Source organism: Furipterus horrens, unplaced genomic scaffold (genome assembly GCF_987537825.1).
Source record: "Furipterus horrens unplaced genomic scaffold, mFurHor1.1.pri manual_scaffold_13, whole genome shotgun sequence".
Lineage (NCBI taxonomy): Eukaryota > Metazoa > Chordata > Mammalia > Chiroptera > Furipteridae > Furipterus > Furipterus horrens.
In genome coordinates, this window is record NW_028327183.1 from 43,465,446 (window position 1) to 43,482,023 (window position 16,578).

A 16,578-nucleotide genomic window follows, 5' to 3' on the forward strand; every position below is an offset into this window, starting at 1 on the left:
TTCTGGGAAACTTAAGGGCCCAGCTGTACTGGAACCCACACCCCAACCCCCCACCCCAGCCTGGCAGTGCACTGGGGGGCAGAACCGTACCCATTGGGAACAAGAAGGGACATGACCCCTGGGTGCAAGAAAGAATGGGGGGACCTAGACTCCCCCCAGAGGGCTGGGGTGAAGAGGTCCTGGGAGAGAGCTAAGGGGTGAGTTGGGACAAGACTCAGAGGGACACAAGTGAGGACCAAGACCTGCAGTCACCTCCCATGTACCCCCAGCTGCTCAGGCTGGCAGCATAGCCCCCGCAGAGGGAGCCCCAACCCCACTTTGCCCCCAGGAAGCCAAGCTGCCCAGCGGAGGATTTATTGGCGTAAATGTAACCATATAAAAACATAAGTTATGAAAAACACAGTCACGATGTGCCCTCCCCCCCCACCCCCTCACCCTGGGCCCAGGCCCCTAAAGCTCCCTTCCAAGGGAGCAAGGGGCAGCCCCAAAACTGCCTAAGAAGGCCACAGCCCCTGGGCCTGTGTCGGGCCCGTCCGGCTGGGGTGGGAGAAACCAGGCGCCGTCTCAGCGCATCCGGTAGTCGGTGGAGCAGGACAGCTCACACAGCTGGCCCTTGAAGTCCAGGTCAATGGTGAAGTCCAGGTCACGCTGTGGGGAGAGGGCGGACATGAGGGGCACCGGAGACGGGGCACGGAGGGACCCAGAAGCGGCCGGGTCAGGAGGAAGCGGGGAGTGCAGGCCTCACACACGGGAGACACTCTGTGTCCCACCAGCTGTCTAAAACCCCTCCCTGGAGACCCAGCGAGGCCCTGCTTTTAGCCCATGTCCAGGAAGGAGACCCCGCACAGCTGGCTCCACCCCCGGCACCTGCCCTGAACCCTGACTCCCAGTGACAACCCCATGTAACAATGTCAAACCCACTCAGTCCCTCTGGGGTAGAGTTCAGCGGCCCTGCCTCTTGCTTCATGACTATTTCCCTACCAGAACCATTCCCATCAGCAAGTGGTTTTCTCCTTGTCTGAGAACAGAACCGTGCCCTGGCTGGTGTGGCTCAGTGGACTGAGTGCCAGCCTGCGAGCCAGGGGTCACCGGTTCGATGCCCAGTCAGGGCACGTGCCTGGGTCGTGGTTCAGGTCCCCAGCTGGGGGCGTGCAAGAGGCAATGGATGCTTCCTTCCCTTCCCCTCTCTCTAAAAATAAGTAAAATTAAAAGGAAAAAAAAAAAGATGAGAACCCCCCTCTCAAGCACAGTTCCTCTTCCTGAAAAACCTGAGAGCAAAATTCCACTGTCCCCACTTCCACTCCTCCCGAGCGTCCTGGAAGCCAGTGTAAGTCCCCAATCACCTCAACGGCCTTGTACCCCAGGCTTCTCGTTCCTCCCCCACCTCCCACCCCGCCAGGCTGTCTCTGTCTCTTTAGTTGGGTTTTCTTAGCCTTCCCACTACTGACGTTTAGGGCCCTTCTCTGTCCTGTGCACCCCCCCACCTCCACTCACCAGGCGCCAGTAGCACCCTTTCTTCAGGTTGGGAAAACCCCAATGACCCCAGGGACAAGTGTCCTCTGGGCCGCAGCAAAGCTGCCCCTGGCTGCATGTCCCTGCTTTAACAGGCGTGTCTCCTTGACTCAGAAAGTGGGTGCAACTCAGGCCACACCCCTCCCAGCTTCATCCAGCCTCACCGCCCCCCCCGCCCCCCCCCCCCGTGGATACTTCTGGCACAGACCGCTGCCCCTCACTGAGGAGTCCAGACTCTTCCTCCTCCCACCCACTGGCTGAGCAGAGCCCCTGACTTTGCCTGGGACCTGTGTCCCCTACGTCCCAGCTGACAGCAGCAGCGTCCTGCCACCTGCTCAAGAGAACAGCCGTCCTTTCTGTCCCGCAAGCCCCACGCCTAGGCTTGTAAACCCAGGTTCTCCTTCCGGCCCCTTCTCACCTGGCCCGCCCCTTCCCAGCTGGCCAGAGTCACCTCCAGGTGTCATTGACCACTTGACTATGTCCCATGTCTACCATCAGGAGGACAGGGGGTTCAACCTGATCATGGCTGGGTCCCCAGGGCCCCACTTCTGGTAGGCACTCAACATAATCCAGGCTCCACAGACACCCCGGGAGCCCCGGACAGGCAGACACTGCCCCAGTCCACCCCCCAGCTGCCCCCAAGTCTCACGTTATTCTTGGCGTTCGGTCGCATGCCAATGGTGCCAAAGATCTCCTCGCCCGTCTTCACCGTCAGGTAGTCCTCCATATAGAACACCGTCTGCTTCCAGTGCGTGTACGGGGACTCGGGGCCTGCGGAAGGAGCCTGGTCGGCTGCGCCATGGCCAGCCCACTGTTCTCTTACCGCCCCCCCCCAAATCCCAACCTTGGCCTTGCGCTTTACTCTGCCTGGCACGCACCACCCCCCTAAATGACTGTTTACTGAATGCTGACTGTGGTCAATTTGCCCATGAATCCCGTCACCCACCCCCAAGCCTCGGAGGGACCTGTCCAGGTTTGGTGGATCGGGAAACTGAGGTGCGGCATGCTCAGGTCAGCTGGCAGAGCTGGCGTGGGAACACGGTCCGCACTGTCCCCAAGAGCGGCTCCCTCTAGCCGCTCCCGTCGCCCTCCGCGTCCCGGGAACTCACTGGTGGAGAAGCCGGTCCGCTTGTGGCAGCGGGTGAACTCGATGTTGAAGTAGGCCACCAGGGCGTGCACGTAGTCGTTCCGCTTCACTTGCAGGCAAAAGGGGGACGTGAAGGTCAGGTCTTCCACCTTCACCGTGTAGATGTCCACCTCCTGCGGGACAGGCCTCGTGAGCCCCATGTGACAACACGCAGCCGGGGGTCCCAGGGCCAACAGGGGTGGGCGTGGGCATGGGGGACACACGGGGCCAGGTGTTGGGAGTCCCCGTCCCTTCTCTCCCACATCCACACCCCAAACCTGAGTTTACTTCCTGGATCTACTACTCTACCCGAAGAACTGCCCGTTTTCTTCCCGCCCCAGGCTGCCTCGGCCTTCCCACTGCAGCAGCCCCCCAATGGGACTGCCGGCTTCTGCCCCCACCCCCCCGTAACTGGACATCTCCATCAGCCAAGGTGACAATCTAAAAACGAGTCCATCAGATCCCACCCAGAACCCACTGTGGCTCTGACGCAGGCCACGGGGACTGGCCCAGCCTGGACGCCTGCCTGTCCCCACTCCCTCCGCCCCCCTCCTTCTCTGCCCAGTTTTAGCTGCCTCATGCTAGTGATGTGTGGGAGTGGGACAGGGCAGGGAGGGGCTCGAACAATCACAGCCGCAGTCCTCTTGTTGGTGTGGACGCTCGCTCCTGGCCCCGGCTTCTTGCCCTTGGTGTGGGGGGCTTAGAGGCCGGCCTCAGGAGTGCCCCACGGACTACGCGCCCCTGGGGCAAGGCCAGCCCTTCTCAGTGGGGCCTTGGCTGTCTCACAAAGCCTTTCAACGGACGCGTGGTTTCTCTGGGCCTCTAGTATCACCCTGGCTGGCAGGTCAGGCACCTAAGTCCTCAGGCCAGCACTCTGTGCCCTGATGTCCTCCCCCAAGTGGGACAGGTGCTGACCTTTCTTTGGTTCCAACCCTGGGGGGGCCTGGCCATGCCCATCCCCTCACCTTTATGAGGCAGGCGTTGGTGACCAGCTGCTTGGGGTCGACCACATCCACCAGGGGCTCCTTGATGGCCACGTCCTTGATGCAGGACATGTCGAAGCCATACACGTTCTCCCACCCTAGGGAGGAGGCAGGGAAGGGTGAGCCCACCGGGGCACCCAGGCAAGGCCGAGCCCACCGCACCCCAGGAGCTCCCTGGGCCTGAGCTCACAGTGAATCTTGTAGTCTTTGTATTGCCGGTCCTCAATGGCCGTCACATACAGTGTGGCTCGGTCTGGGAAGATGAGGCCATCGGGCGCCTGTGGAAGGGGAGGGCGAGGGCATGAAGGTTGGGTGGGCCTTGGCAACACTGCCCCCCAAACTCGCAGGCTTGGTCTCTATCCACCTCCTCTGCTCCACTCTGGTCTGGGCCACGACCCTTGCCACCTCGGCTCCTGCAGTGGCCTCAGGAGTTTCCGGACTCTGCCTTTATCCTTAAGCCTACTCCCCATATGGCCGCCAGGGGGCACCCACGAGCACCTAAGTCAGACCCTGCCCTTCACAGGCACCAAGGGATCATGAGAACCCTCCCTGGCTCCTCTGAGAGGCAAAGCAACATCTCATGAGGGTCCACAAGGCCCTCTACCCTCACCTCTAACTTCATCTCCTACAGAATCTTCCAGACCCTCATTCCACTCTAGCTTCCCTACTGCTCCTCAGCACACGGCATGCACTCTCCTGCCCCAGGACCTTTGCACTGGCCAAAATCCTCTGTCAGCCTGTTCTCCTCCTCAGACCCAGATCCTGTGCGGCTACTTCCCGTCCTTTGATCAGGTCTCGGTCACTTCTCTTGGGAGGCCTCCTCCCTCTGACCTGAGAGCCTGAAGGGACCACGCTCCCCTTTGCTCTGCTATGGTTTTCTTCCCAGCACTACCTCCTTCCTGACACTACCATCTTCTTGTCACCATCTAGGCTGCAAAGCTGTTATACTCTGTCCTGGCTGTGGGCCTTCCCATACCTGTGCTGTCAATCCCGTGTGTTAGGTCCTCTGTGTGGGGACTACTTAGCACGGCTTTTGTTTGCTGCTCAGCCCCTGGCTGACACATGCAACAAACACCCTAAGGACCCCAGATTGCTGTTCCCACCCTGCCGGGGCCTCACCAGCCACTTGTCTCGGGCATAGAGCACAGTGTTGAGCATCGACTCGTAGAAGAGACAGTAGCCCATCCACTCGCTGATGATGATGTCAACCTTCTCCACCGGAAGCTCCACCTCCTCTACCTTCCCCTTGATGATGGTCACCACTGTGGGGGCAGACAGGGGCACGTGCCATCAGCCCTGAGGGGTCCCTCCGATTGCCTCCCCTGGGGATCCAGGGCCTGGGAACCCTACTAGGAAGGCCCTTGTCTTCTAAGAAAAAGCTAGGGGCTACATTTGGGCATCTTCAAACAATACTGCAAGACGAAGCCACAACCTGTTCACTCCATTTTAAAATTCATTCACTCTAGCCCCGGCTGGTGTGGCTCAGTGTATTGCGTGCTGGCCTGCAAACCAAAAGGTTGCTGGTTCAATTTCCGGTCATGCCTGGGTTGTGGGCTGGGTTCCTAGCTGGGAGCGTACAAGGAGCAACCAATTGATGTATCGCTCTCACATCGATGCTTCTCTCCTTTTCTCCCTCTCTTCCCTTCTCTCTATAAAAACTTCATTCACTTTAGCTAGTTTTGAGGCAGAAGCATGATTTCTACATGAACTAGGTGTTAGGCGAGGTTAAGGCTTTACCACTAACAACATGTTCATTCATCTTACAGACACACACACACACGGGAGGATTTCAATGGCATCACAGTTGGAATTTGCTTCCAATCACATATTTAAAGCTGAGTAATGGATACTTGGGTTGTTAGCTAAACTAGTGTTTCAGGAAAATCAGAAACAAAGAAGTCACTTCAGTTACTAAATGCTAGGAGCCTTCTCCTCTAGAACACTCACCATCTTCCCATGTTCTCTGCCCCTCAAACTGTGCGGGTGGGAACCCAAGCGCAATCTGGCAACATCTACCCAACGTCCATCTCTGACCCACGTGATCCTACTTGTACGAACTGACCTCGCAGATATGCTAGCTGGTTTATGGGATGACATAACGCACAGGGGGATGAAAGTCTCTGAAGCTGTTAAACGCCCATCCCCAGGAGCCTGGTTAAGAAAGCCAGGCTGTGTGCACACACTGGAGTCATCAAAAGAACAAGATCCACCCTGACTGGTGCGGCTCAGTGGACTGAGCGCCGGCCTGTGAACCAAAAGGTCTTAAGTTCGAGCCCCAGTCAGGGCACATGCCTGGGTTGCCGGCCGAGAGGCAACCCATCAATGTTTCTCTCACACATTGATGTTTCTCTGCCTCTCTTTCTTTCTCCCTTCCACTGTCACTAAAAATAAGTAAATAAAATCTTTTTAAAATTAACCTTTCTTTCTTTCACGAAAAACAGAAAAAGAACAAGATCCTCTCAATGCCCCGCAACATGTCAAACCACACAATAAGCAGACAGAAAGAGCACAGGGGAAAGACTCGTAGGAATTGCCATTTGTGTAAAAATGATGACATCAACGTAAAAGCATTTACATGTGTGTGTGCTTGTAGGTACAGAGTGCTTTCTGGGCGTGTTGGCTGACCTCAGAGAAGGGCAGCTGAGCAACTCCTCACTACGGGCCCTCAGGCCTCAACCATGTGACTCTACTCACTGAAAAAGACTGCTTCCTGTCCTAACATTTTAAGAGAGAGGCACTAAGCTTGCAACTGCAACTCTCAAATTCTAAGGCAGCTGAACCCGCTAACTGGATTATGGACTCTGAGAAGGTTGTATTATTGGACTGTTGGCAGCCCAGGGCCCACGGGGCAGGAAAAGTGGAATTTGTGTTCAGTGCCCCCCATTTTGCCAAGGGCCCAGGGAAGCCGGGATTACCCGCTCCAACCCCACAAACCCATTCTCTTCCTGGGCTCACCATGGTCTAACTTGTTGGCTTTGACGATCTTCACCGCATAATCAGAGATACTGGAACACTCGATCTGGGGTCCGGGAAGAAGGGAGGGTGAGACCCCCCCCAGCCCCATCCTCAGCCCCAACCCCCTCCAGCCAAACCCTGAGCCCTGAGGGGCCCCCTTTCCGTCCCAAGGCCCAAGCCCACCCAGCCGCCCAGGACACTCACCCCGATGACCTTGCGGGCCCCGGCCTTGGCAGCAAACATGCAGAGAATCCCTGTTCCTGAGCCGACGTCCAGCACCACCTTGTCCTTGAAGAGGTGCCGGTTGTGAAACATGGAGTTGCGGTAAGTAAGGGTGCGCACCTCATCTTTCAGCATCTCCTGGGGGGAGGGGGGAGAAGGTACAAAGATATCACGAGGGGGCCTGCACTCCCAGTTGGAAAACAGGGTGCCCTGGCCTCTGATACTCGGACAGTTTTGTGAGCCAGAGTTCTGTCCTCCCACTTGCTTAGTCCCTTTGGAACAACTTATTTCCCTTCCACACACCTAAGTTTCCCTTTTTGTAAAACCGGGACTGGATAGACTAAACTCCCATCTTAGCCAGGTTCTACCACTGCTTCCTAAGGCCCAAGTGATCCTTGGCTTTAGAAAGTCCTCAGTAACTTCATCCACTAACCCATATACTTAAAAACCGTAAAGCTTGTTATGCATATTTTACCACAATTAAAAACAAAAAGAAAAGGGAAAATGTCCCCAGAACGCCATCGCAGCTGCCTTCTGGGACCTCAGCCTCCGGTGCACAGAGCAGGGAAGCCATCTGCACACCAGACAGGAGCAGCCGGGAGACAGTACCGCCGCCGGCCACTAGGGGGCGGCAGACACCGCCAGGCCCCGACCTGCTGCAGTCTCAGCCACGCATGCGCGCTCCCACCCCTGCTTCCCAGGAGCGGTCCAGGAGAGCACCAGGCTAACCTCGGTCTCCAAGGCAACCGCTGGGAGAGGAGACCCCGGGGTGAGCGCCAGGCTTGCGCAAAAGGCAGCCTGCTGACAGGAAAGGCAGTGCGCATGCGTGGGACATTAAGTTCCACTCCTCCCAAATATTAACCTCTTAATATTCAGGGGGGGGGAAAAAGACTGAGCAGTTTTAGGAGCCGTCCATACTCACCTCATGGATGCCAAAGTGAGCGTAGGAGTCAAAGTAGTAATCTTTGGACGTCATGTCCTCAGCGTTGGGCTTCTCGCTGCTTTCTGCTTGGCCACAGGAGACCTGGGAGAGGGAGGATAGGAGCATGGGTCAAATCTGGGGGCTCCCCAGGGCCTCTTAAACCTCCAGGTCCCTACTTCTCCCTGAAATAAATCCCTCAAAATCATACCATGGCAACCCTACAGCCCTCCCTGCCATCTTGCCTCCCCCAGAGCCCCCAAAGCTAAAACCCCTATTCCTATTGCAGGACCCCCCCCAAAACACCATCCAGGGGAGAACCCCGATACCTCAGCCATGCCTACCATCTCTCCAGTCTCTCTGCCCCCGTCTCTAGCTCAGCCCACAGCTGAGGAGGGGAGGGGAAGGCAGAACTGGGGCAGACACAGGGAAGGGCAAAGGGGGGCTGGAAATGGAGTTAAGGAAGCAGCCACAGTATTGGGGAAGGCCAGCTGGTGGCCACAAACCTGGAGGGAGTTGGTACTAAGTGTGTGGGGGCATGGGATAAACTGGTATGAAGCAAGAGGGATCATAGTAAGAGTCCTAGAAGGGCCTGATGTGGGGGGGCAAGGTATCTTAATGTGGGGAAGGGTCTCACAAAAGGATATTTACTTCTTCAAGAGGCGGCTGGAGGCTCATCCCATTAGCCAAGGTGGCTACAAAATTCTAGGAGAGAGTAACAGGGAAAAAGGATTAGCTACTGGGAGTGGCTAAGGGCGGCCACGCCAGGGCACCCTGGCTTTGGGGGAGGGAAGGTGTTTCCTGCAATTTTCCTTTTGCTTGGTGGGGAGTGGTGGCAGAGGGAGCAAGTAATGAGGCAGGGTTGTTTTTAAAAGGGATGGGACAAGTGGGGGGAGAAGAGAGGGGACTCTGTCTCAGCTGTGGCTGGAGAGATGGCGGACAGCTCCCAGGTTGCCCCCTCTGGCCAGGCACTTGACCATACACACCTCCCCCATTCAGCCCCGAGAAACTGGCACTCACTGGGCACATAGGCACTGCCAGCTGTCACTCCCCCTCATCATCTAATCCCCCCAGATTAGGTGACACTTCCTGACACATACCCCGTGCTGGGGTGCCACGAATAGCTGGGGGAAGGGGGGTTCTGGCAGGGTGTACCCACAGGGCATCTGCCACTTCTACAAACCAGTCTCTTTTGTGAGGATTATAGGATGGGGGTGTGGCACACAGGCACCCCCACCAGAACTGGCACCCTGACCCCTAGCACCTGCTTTGGGCTCAGGAAACCTCAAATAAAACCAGATGGAACCAATCTTTTCGCTTATTATCCTCCACCTAGGAAGGCAGAGTCCCTGGAAAGATGCCAGACTCTGGACCCTGGAGCCCATCTCCCCGCATTCAGACAGCCATCCCAGGCCTGGAAGCGACCAGGTGTGAGGCCCTGTCCTGAGGCAACCTCTGGGGAAGATGTTTCCTCCACCCATACAGGCCCTGGTCCTGGAGAGTGAGGGGGATGGGAGTCATTGGAGTGACCCTGGAGAGCGGACTTTCCACTCCAGAGAATGCCACAAGGTAAGGGTGGGAAATTTGAAGGCCCCATCAGATTACATCTCTCCCAACTGTGACCGCCCTCCAGGCTCCAAGAAGCGTGAAGTCAGGGACATGAGCCTCCCCCATTCTCCCAAGCAAGCAACAGTGCCTATATAAAGGGCGGCTGCTGAGGGGATTTCCCACTGGGGTCCATTTCTCAGTATCACTGATACAACCGCCAGACAACACAAATCGCTTGAAACACAGCGCCGGAACCAACCCCACGTGGCTGCACAAGAACCAACATCTTGAGAAATCATTTCAGGGACCCAGGCTCAGAACCCTCCAACAGGGTTTGTGGAAGGGGGAGTCCATCTCCCACCCTTCACGAATGCCGAGGGAAGGGAAATGGGGGTAAAGCTCGCAGTTTCCATCACATCCCCTTCCCAGCAGACGGACTGTCCCCCCACCCCCACCCCAGGAGAGCTCCGATGGGGAGGTGGGCTTTGGAACACGCCCCATGAAAAAGATGTCCCTCCCACACACCCAGAAATGGCCACAAGGGGGTGCCTGGCGCCTCATCGGGAAGGATCTTCAGCTAGAGGCCCCACCACCTCCCAGAGGGAGGTCACAGGGGCATGCCCCATCCCCCCAGCTCCCAAAGTCCCGGGCGGGGGAGCATCCAGGGACAGGAAACGAGGAGGCCAGGAGAGAATCAATTCTTCGTCTTCCTCCAATCCTAACTCAAAAATGCACGAAACCTGGACCAATGCCTAAGTAAACGCCCCGGTCCTGGGAAGGGGGTTATAGAGCGTCGAGAGAAACTGCCCCTCCTAAGAGATTCTTTACTTCTGGGAGGCTCCCAAGTCAATCCCATCGGAAGGTGTAGGTCGCGATCCCCCGGGAGAAAGGCTGGGGGGTCTCCGAAGAACATTGAGAACCTCCTCCCCGCCCCCCCCCCGGGGCGCCCCTCCCCCGGCCGGGGGCGGGGCCTTTGTCCCGCACGTGGAACCCGCCGGGCCACCGGGCACGGCACACCCCCTCCCCACCCACAGCGCCGCGGCCACGTGGGGGCCAGGCCGGAAGCGCCCCCCAGTCCTCCTCCACGTGGGAGGGGGCACAAGACCATCGGCTTGGCGGGATACCGCAGATCTCCGAAAGCTAGGGAACCCGCACTCAAACGGTATCCCCGAATCCAGAGCATGCGGCCTTCTCTCCGTACAGCTGGAGACCTTTAGCCCCAATCCGCCGACTCAGAGCCCCTTCTCTGTGACGGAGCCATAAAACACCGACCCTGAAAGCGACCCCCGCCTCCGGCGGCGTTCCAGACGCTCACCTCCATGATGCAGTTCGCGGCCTCGGCTGCCGCCATCTTCACCCGCACCTACTCCTCGAGCCGCCGAGGCCCCCCCCTTTCTCCGCACTCCCCCGAGACCGCCTTATACTGGAGGATCTAGGCCCGCCCACTATAACTTCGCCAGGAGATCTCATTGGCAATAGAGCCGACCCGTCTCCGACTACCTGTAAGGAATTGGACAATACAGACGCCCATCAAACTTTAGGGACCCGCCCAGTCTGGCGAGCAGAGCCCCGCCCCCTTAAGTCGACAGGGATGGGAAAGGCTGCCCGTCTATCACAAGAAACGCGACTGATGATTGAGCACAGTCAACTAGGAGTTCCCGCCCGCTCCCTTCAGCACCGCCCCAAAGTTTCCCGGCGGGCCCTGCGCTAGCGGACATTTTGAAATAGTTCTGTCCATCACCAAAATGACCCGCCTTCCATTAGCTGCTACTGGTTTACCCAAAATGTGACGTCCCCTGGTCTTTAGCTAGCTCTCCCTGAGCTGCTGGTCTCAAGAACAAGGCGACTGGCCCACGAGGAAGGAGGGCTTTATCCTCCAGCGATTGGCTCAAAATAACTGTAACTCATCATCCATTCGGTGGATTTTCCCAGCCCCAAGGGACTCTAGGAGGAACAAGGGATATTATGCCCCTTTACGTGAGGAAAAAAACTGAAGCAATTAAGAGACCCGAAGAGAGGAAGGGCTCGTCCAGGGTCCCGAACGGAGTCGGAAATAGGACCCAGGCATCAAGGCATCCAAACCCTAGCCCTGTGCTTCCAAGTTTTTTAAACCCAGCAACCCTACTCAAACCGCTTTGCCTTTACCAAGTCTCTCCCCCTACCAGGAACACCCACTTCCCTTTGTCGGCCAACTGCACGTCAATCGGCACAGCTTAGACATCACCTCCTCCAGGGAGCTTTCCTTGATCTGTAGAAAAAGTTACCAGTTGAATGAAGATGAATGCAACTTGCAGAATACATTCATCACCCCAGAAGTTTCCTTCATAACCCTTTCCAGTCAATACCTCTCCCACCCAACCCCGGAAGCAATCACTTTCTATTTTCTGTCACTATAGTGTAGCTTTTTTTTCCTTTGCTAAAGTCTTCTCTGAGTGGAATTACACAGTATGTGCTCTCTAGTGCCTTTCACTCAGCATAATGCTTTTGAGATTCATCCAACTTATTGTATATAAAGGTTGTGCAATCCTTTTTATTGCTGAGGAGTAATCCACTGTATGGATGTATTGTTAAGACAAGGGTCTCAAGATCTGGGCAGTTCTAAATGTTATTACTGTCATTCTTGCTAAATGTTAAAATGTAGCACGCAGCCCAAAAGCTCACCGGTTGGATTCCCAGTCAGGCACATGCCTGGATTGGGGGCCAGGTCCCCAGTTGGGGGCGTGCGAGAGGCAACCACACATTGATATTTCTCTCCCATTCTTTCTCCCTCCCTTTCCCTCTCTCTAAAAAAGATAAATAAATAAAATCTTAAAACATAAAATAAAATGTAGCATGCAGCTATAAACAGGATTAGCTGGACAGGAAGTCAACGTGAGTAAGAGGAGCCAACTGCAAAGAAGAAATCAACATGTAATTGACCAAATAGTGTGTATGAGCCATTTGTCTAAGTCTCCTTTGGGTAGGAAGAGCTTTGACTATGAATCCCGTCTCCTTTACTTGCTCCAAGTAAGTAAAACTACCTTGCAACAACAATGTTTCATCGTTGAGTAGAGAACACAAGCTGGAAAGCTGCGAACAGTAACAGTATCATCGTCTGTTTATCCATTTTCCTGTTGACAGACACCCGAGTAATGTCCAGACTGGGGCTATTATGAACAAAGTTGCTATGAACGTTCATGTACAAGTCTTTCTGTGGACCTGACACTTTGTTATTTCTCTTGGGTAAACCTAGGAGCAGATGGCAGGGTTGTGTGCTAGGTGTATGTTTCACTTTGTAAGAAACTGCCAAAAATGTTTTCCAGTGTGTTCTACCATTTTGCATTCCCATCAGAGATTCACGAAGAGTTGAAGTTGCTCTACATCCTGGCCAGCGCTTGAGTCTTTATTTTTCACCAGTGGGTGTAAAGAGATATCTCTCTCATTGTGGCTGTCATTTGCATTGCTCTGACCGCTGTTGTTGAGCATCTTCTCATGTGCTTACTGACTGTTTGACTACAGTATCTTCTTTTTATCAAGTGTCTACTCAAATCTTTTGCCTGTTTTTTGTTTTACAAGCAATATTTTTTCTTTGTTCACAAATTGAAAACATTTGTTACAGATTCAGATACAGGTCTCCTTGAATATTTTTCTTTCAGTCTGTGAGGTCTTTTCATTTTCTTTTAAATATTTTATTTTTAAATATATTTATTTTTAGAGAGAGGGGAAAGGGGGGAGAAAGAGAGGGAGAGAAACATCAATCGGTTGCTTCTCGCACATCCCCAATTGGGGACCTGGCTCCTAACCCAGGCACGTGCGCTGACCAGGAATTAAACTGGTGACCTTTTGATCTGCAGGCCGGCCGGCACTCAATCCACTGAGCCACGCCAGCCAGGGCTCATTTTCTTAACGTTGTCTTTTGAAGAGCAGAGATTTTAAATTTTCGTGAAGTCCAAATAATCAAATGATAAGAGCCCACATCTTGACCCCTACACTGTATACTATATGGGTCCTAAATCAGTTTTTTGTTTGTTTGTTTGTCTGTTTTTTGCTATTTTTCCCACTGTTTCAGCAAGGTGTGTTTTTTTTTTCCTGGCTTCCAAATACTGTATTTTTACCTGATCAATTTCTTCTGCTCTGCACTGCTACAAAGAACAAATTTTTATTTATTTTTACTTATTTATTTTTAGAGAGAGGGGAAAGGAGGGAGAAAAAGAGTGAAAGAAACATTAATGTGGGAAAGAAACATTGATCAGATGCCTCTCACACGCTCCCTACCTGGGACCTGGCCTGCAACCCAGGCACGTGCCCTGAATGGGAATCGAACTGGCGACCCCTTTGGTCCGTAGGCTCAGTCCACTGAGTCACACCAGCCAGGGTAAGGACAAAAATTTATAACAAACTATTTATATAACACTAGGGAATAACCTAATGTCATTGGAAAAAAAAGACGGTACTAGGCAGGGGGATACAGGAGTACAGAGTTCAGGGGAGAAGTCTGAGGCTAGAGTCAGAAACGGGGAAGTTGTCAGCATCAAATTCTGCATTTTCCACATTGGCTGCCACTCACCACATGGGGCAATTGTGTAAAGGACTGTGGCAAGTATGACCTGAGGTGTACTGTGAGTGTAAAACACACACTGGATTTGGAGGATATAACATAAAAAAGGAATGTGAGCCCTGGCTGGGTAGCTCAGTTGGGTAGAGCATCAACCGAATACGCCAAGGTTTCTGGTTTGATCCCTGGTCAGGGCACATACAAGAATCAACCAAAGAATGCATAAATAAGTGGAACAACAAATCCATGTTTCCTTCTCTTTCTAAAATTAATAAAATATTTTAAAATGTATGTCCAAGAAAAAAAGAATCTGTATTATCTCATTAATATTTTTATATGATTACATGTTGAAATAATTCTATATTTTAGATAAACAGGATTAATAAAAATTATTGTTAAAATTAATTGACCTGTTTCTTTTGACTTTGCTGTAACTGGGCAACCAGTATGTTCTAAATAACACATGTGGCTCATAGATTTCTGTTGACCAGTGCTGCAGTAGATTCCAGCCCTCAGAATGGTTGCAACTACTGGGGAGCTGTGTGATTATAACTGTGGTCAGCCCTGGCTGGTGTGGCTCAGTGGACTGAGTACCGGCCTGCGAACCAAGAGGCTGCTGGTTCAATTCCCAGTCAGGGTACAGGCCTGTGTTGTGGGTTGCATCCCCAGTTGGGGCTGCACAAGAGGCAGCCACATATATTGATGGTTCTCTCTTTCTTTTCCTCCATCCCTTCCCCTCTCTCTAAAATAAATAAATAGAATCTTGGAGAGAGAGTGGACAGGGGTTAGAGGCAGCACACAGATATCTAGCAGGTGTTCCTAACTTGAACATTCAGGCAGCCATGGGCTGGGATGATACAAACTTAATCGCTCACCAAACTGGGACTTGGTCATTCCTTCCATAAAAAATCAGGGGCCCTGGCCAGGTAGCTCAGTTGGCTAGAGCGTCTTCCCGATACACCAAGGTGGCGGGTTTGATCCCCGGTCAAGACACATACAAGAACCAACCAATGAATACATCGAGAAGTGGAACAATAAATCGATGTTCTCTCTTTAAAAAAAATAAATTCATTAAAAAAAAAAAAAGAATTTGGGCAATACATCAAAGATCCTAGGATTAGCTCCTGCATCCTGGTCCCCAGCATAAATCACAGATGCTTGTATGTCACATGACAGTTGTTACAGATACGCATATGGTGGGAAGAATTCTGAGGTGACCCCCAAGATCTCTGCCCCCTAGTGTTATACACCAGGGACTAGATTAAGTTACATGACAAAGTGTCGCTCCCTTGATTAGGTTACCTTATATGGCAAAGGTGAATTGATTTTACAGAGGTCATTAAGGCCCCAAACCAGTTAAATTCAAATCAATCAAAAGGCAGATCTTCTATGGGCAGGCCTGACTTAATCAGATGGGAGCCCTTTGAAAGGGGCTTGGGGTCTTCCCAAGGTCACAGTCATTCTCCTGCTGGTCCAGCGCCGGGAGTCCTACAGCTACAAGGACATGAATCTGCTACCAACCGCATGCAGGGGGAAGAGGACCCTGAGCCTCAGAGGAGAGGGACGCTGAGCCCTTGACCGCAACCTGAGACGACTCTGAGCAGAGCACCCAGCTAAGCCACGCCCACATCCCTGACCCACCGGAAGTGTGATTGAGAAACGTGCTCTGTGAGCCGCTACGTCTGTGATTTGTTACCGTGCAAAACAGCAGCAACTAATGCGTCTGAGAATGTCGTGCCTGCTCTACTTCGAAACAGGATTATTAGACCCATTCTAGGTCTTTTTAGTGAATGTTAATGAAGACGCAAGCCTATTTATACCATTAATTTTATATTGATATTGAAAACCTTATTTCAATATATAGTCAAGTCTTTTTTAAAAACTTTTTTGTGTGATGAGAACTTAAAAATTTTTTTATTTATTGATTTGAGAGAGAGATGGAGGGAGAGAAACATTGATCTGTTGTCCCCGCCCCCTTCCATGCATTCATTGGTTGATTGTTTCTTTTAAAGATTTTATTTATTTTTACGAAGAAGGGAAGGGAGGTAGAAAGAGAGGGAGGGAGAGAAACATCAATGTGTGATTGCCTCTTGTGTGCCCCCAACTGGGGACCTGGCTTGCGACCCAGGCATGTGCCCTGACTAGGAATTGAACAAACAACCTTTTGGTTTGCTGGCTGACCCTCAATCCACTGAGCCACACTAGCCAGGGTGGGTTGCTTCTTTTTATTTTATTTTATTTTTCTTTCTTTCTTTGGTTGCTTCCTTTATGTGCCCTGACCAGAGAGCCAACCTGTAACCTTGGCATATCAGGACTATGCTCTAACCAACTGAGCTACCCGGCCAGGGCCAGTCAATTCTTATTTGTGGTAGTTCTAGCCCAGAAAGTCCGTGTGAACAGTGACTTAACAAATACTGAGCCACTGTTCCTGGGGAAATACAGGGACAGGTTCCTGCAAAGCCGCTCCTCATAACGCGTTTGTCAACTCATCCATATATAACCTAATTTTATGTAGGATTTCTGCTCAGACTCCTTATTTAATGCATAGTTAATTAATGCGCTTTAAACCCACAGCCAAGAGCACAGTAACTCACATCAGACAAAGCTCTCCTAACTGAGGCACACGGCAGCCTTCCTGCCCTTAGGAACACTAGACAGCAATTCAGTGCTATGCTTGGGGCCCTTTTTAAAATAATAATAAAAAAAAAAGATTTTATTTATTTATTTTTAGAGAAGGGGAAAGGAGGGAGATAGAGGGAGAGAAACATCAATGTGTGGC

General features: G+C 52.7%; 1 protein-coding gene across 3 annotated transcripts; it reads right to left on the reverse strand.

The window, feature by feature from the left end:
- Nucleotides 1-402: 402 nt before the first annotated feature.
- PRMT1 (protein arginine methyltransferase 1) lies at nt 403-10,668 on the reverse strand. 3 transcript variants are annotated; one of them, XM_090259789.1, is made up of 11 exons: nt 10,581-10,668; nt 8,369-8,422; nt 7,721-7,822; nt 6,781-6,936; nt 6,577-6,640; nt 4,741-4,883; nt 3,812-3,899; nt 3,604-3,719; nt 2,622-2,772; nt 2,162-2,283; nt 403-648 (listed from the first exon to the last, which is right to left on the reverse strand). In XM_090259789.1, exons 1-11 carry the CDS (start codon nt 10,614-10,616, stop codon nt 565-567), a joined length of 1,116 nt encoding a protein of 371 aa, XP_090115915.1. In that variant the 5' UTR covers nt 10,617-10,668; the 3' UTR covers nt 403-564. The 3 variants fall into 3 exon arrangements, with proteins under 3 accessions (XP_090115915.1, XP_090115916.1, XP_090115917.1); XM_090259790.1 differs by lacking the exon at nt 8,369-8,422; XM_090259791.1 differs by lacking the exons at nt 8,369-8,422; nt 10,581-10,668 and adding an exon at nt 8,062-8,142.
- Nucleotides 10,669-16,578: the final 5,910 nt, after the last annotated feature.

Bases quoted from the DNA above. Each gene is read 5' to 3' on its own strand.
- PRMT1 (XM_090259789.1), bottom strand. From the start codon at position 10,616: ATGGCGGCAGCCGAGGCCGCGAACTGCATCATGGAG. The intron at 2,773-3,603 runs GTGAGGGGATGG...CCTGTCCCGCAG, and splicing joins CCAACGCCTGCCTCATAAAG to GAGGTGGACATCTACACGGT. The intron at 2,284-2,621 runs GTGAGTTCCCGG...CTCCTTCCGCAG, and splicing joins GCGGACCGGCTTCTCCACCA to GCCCCGAGTCCCCGTACACG.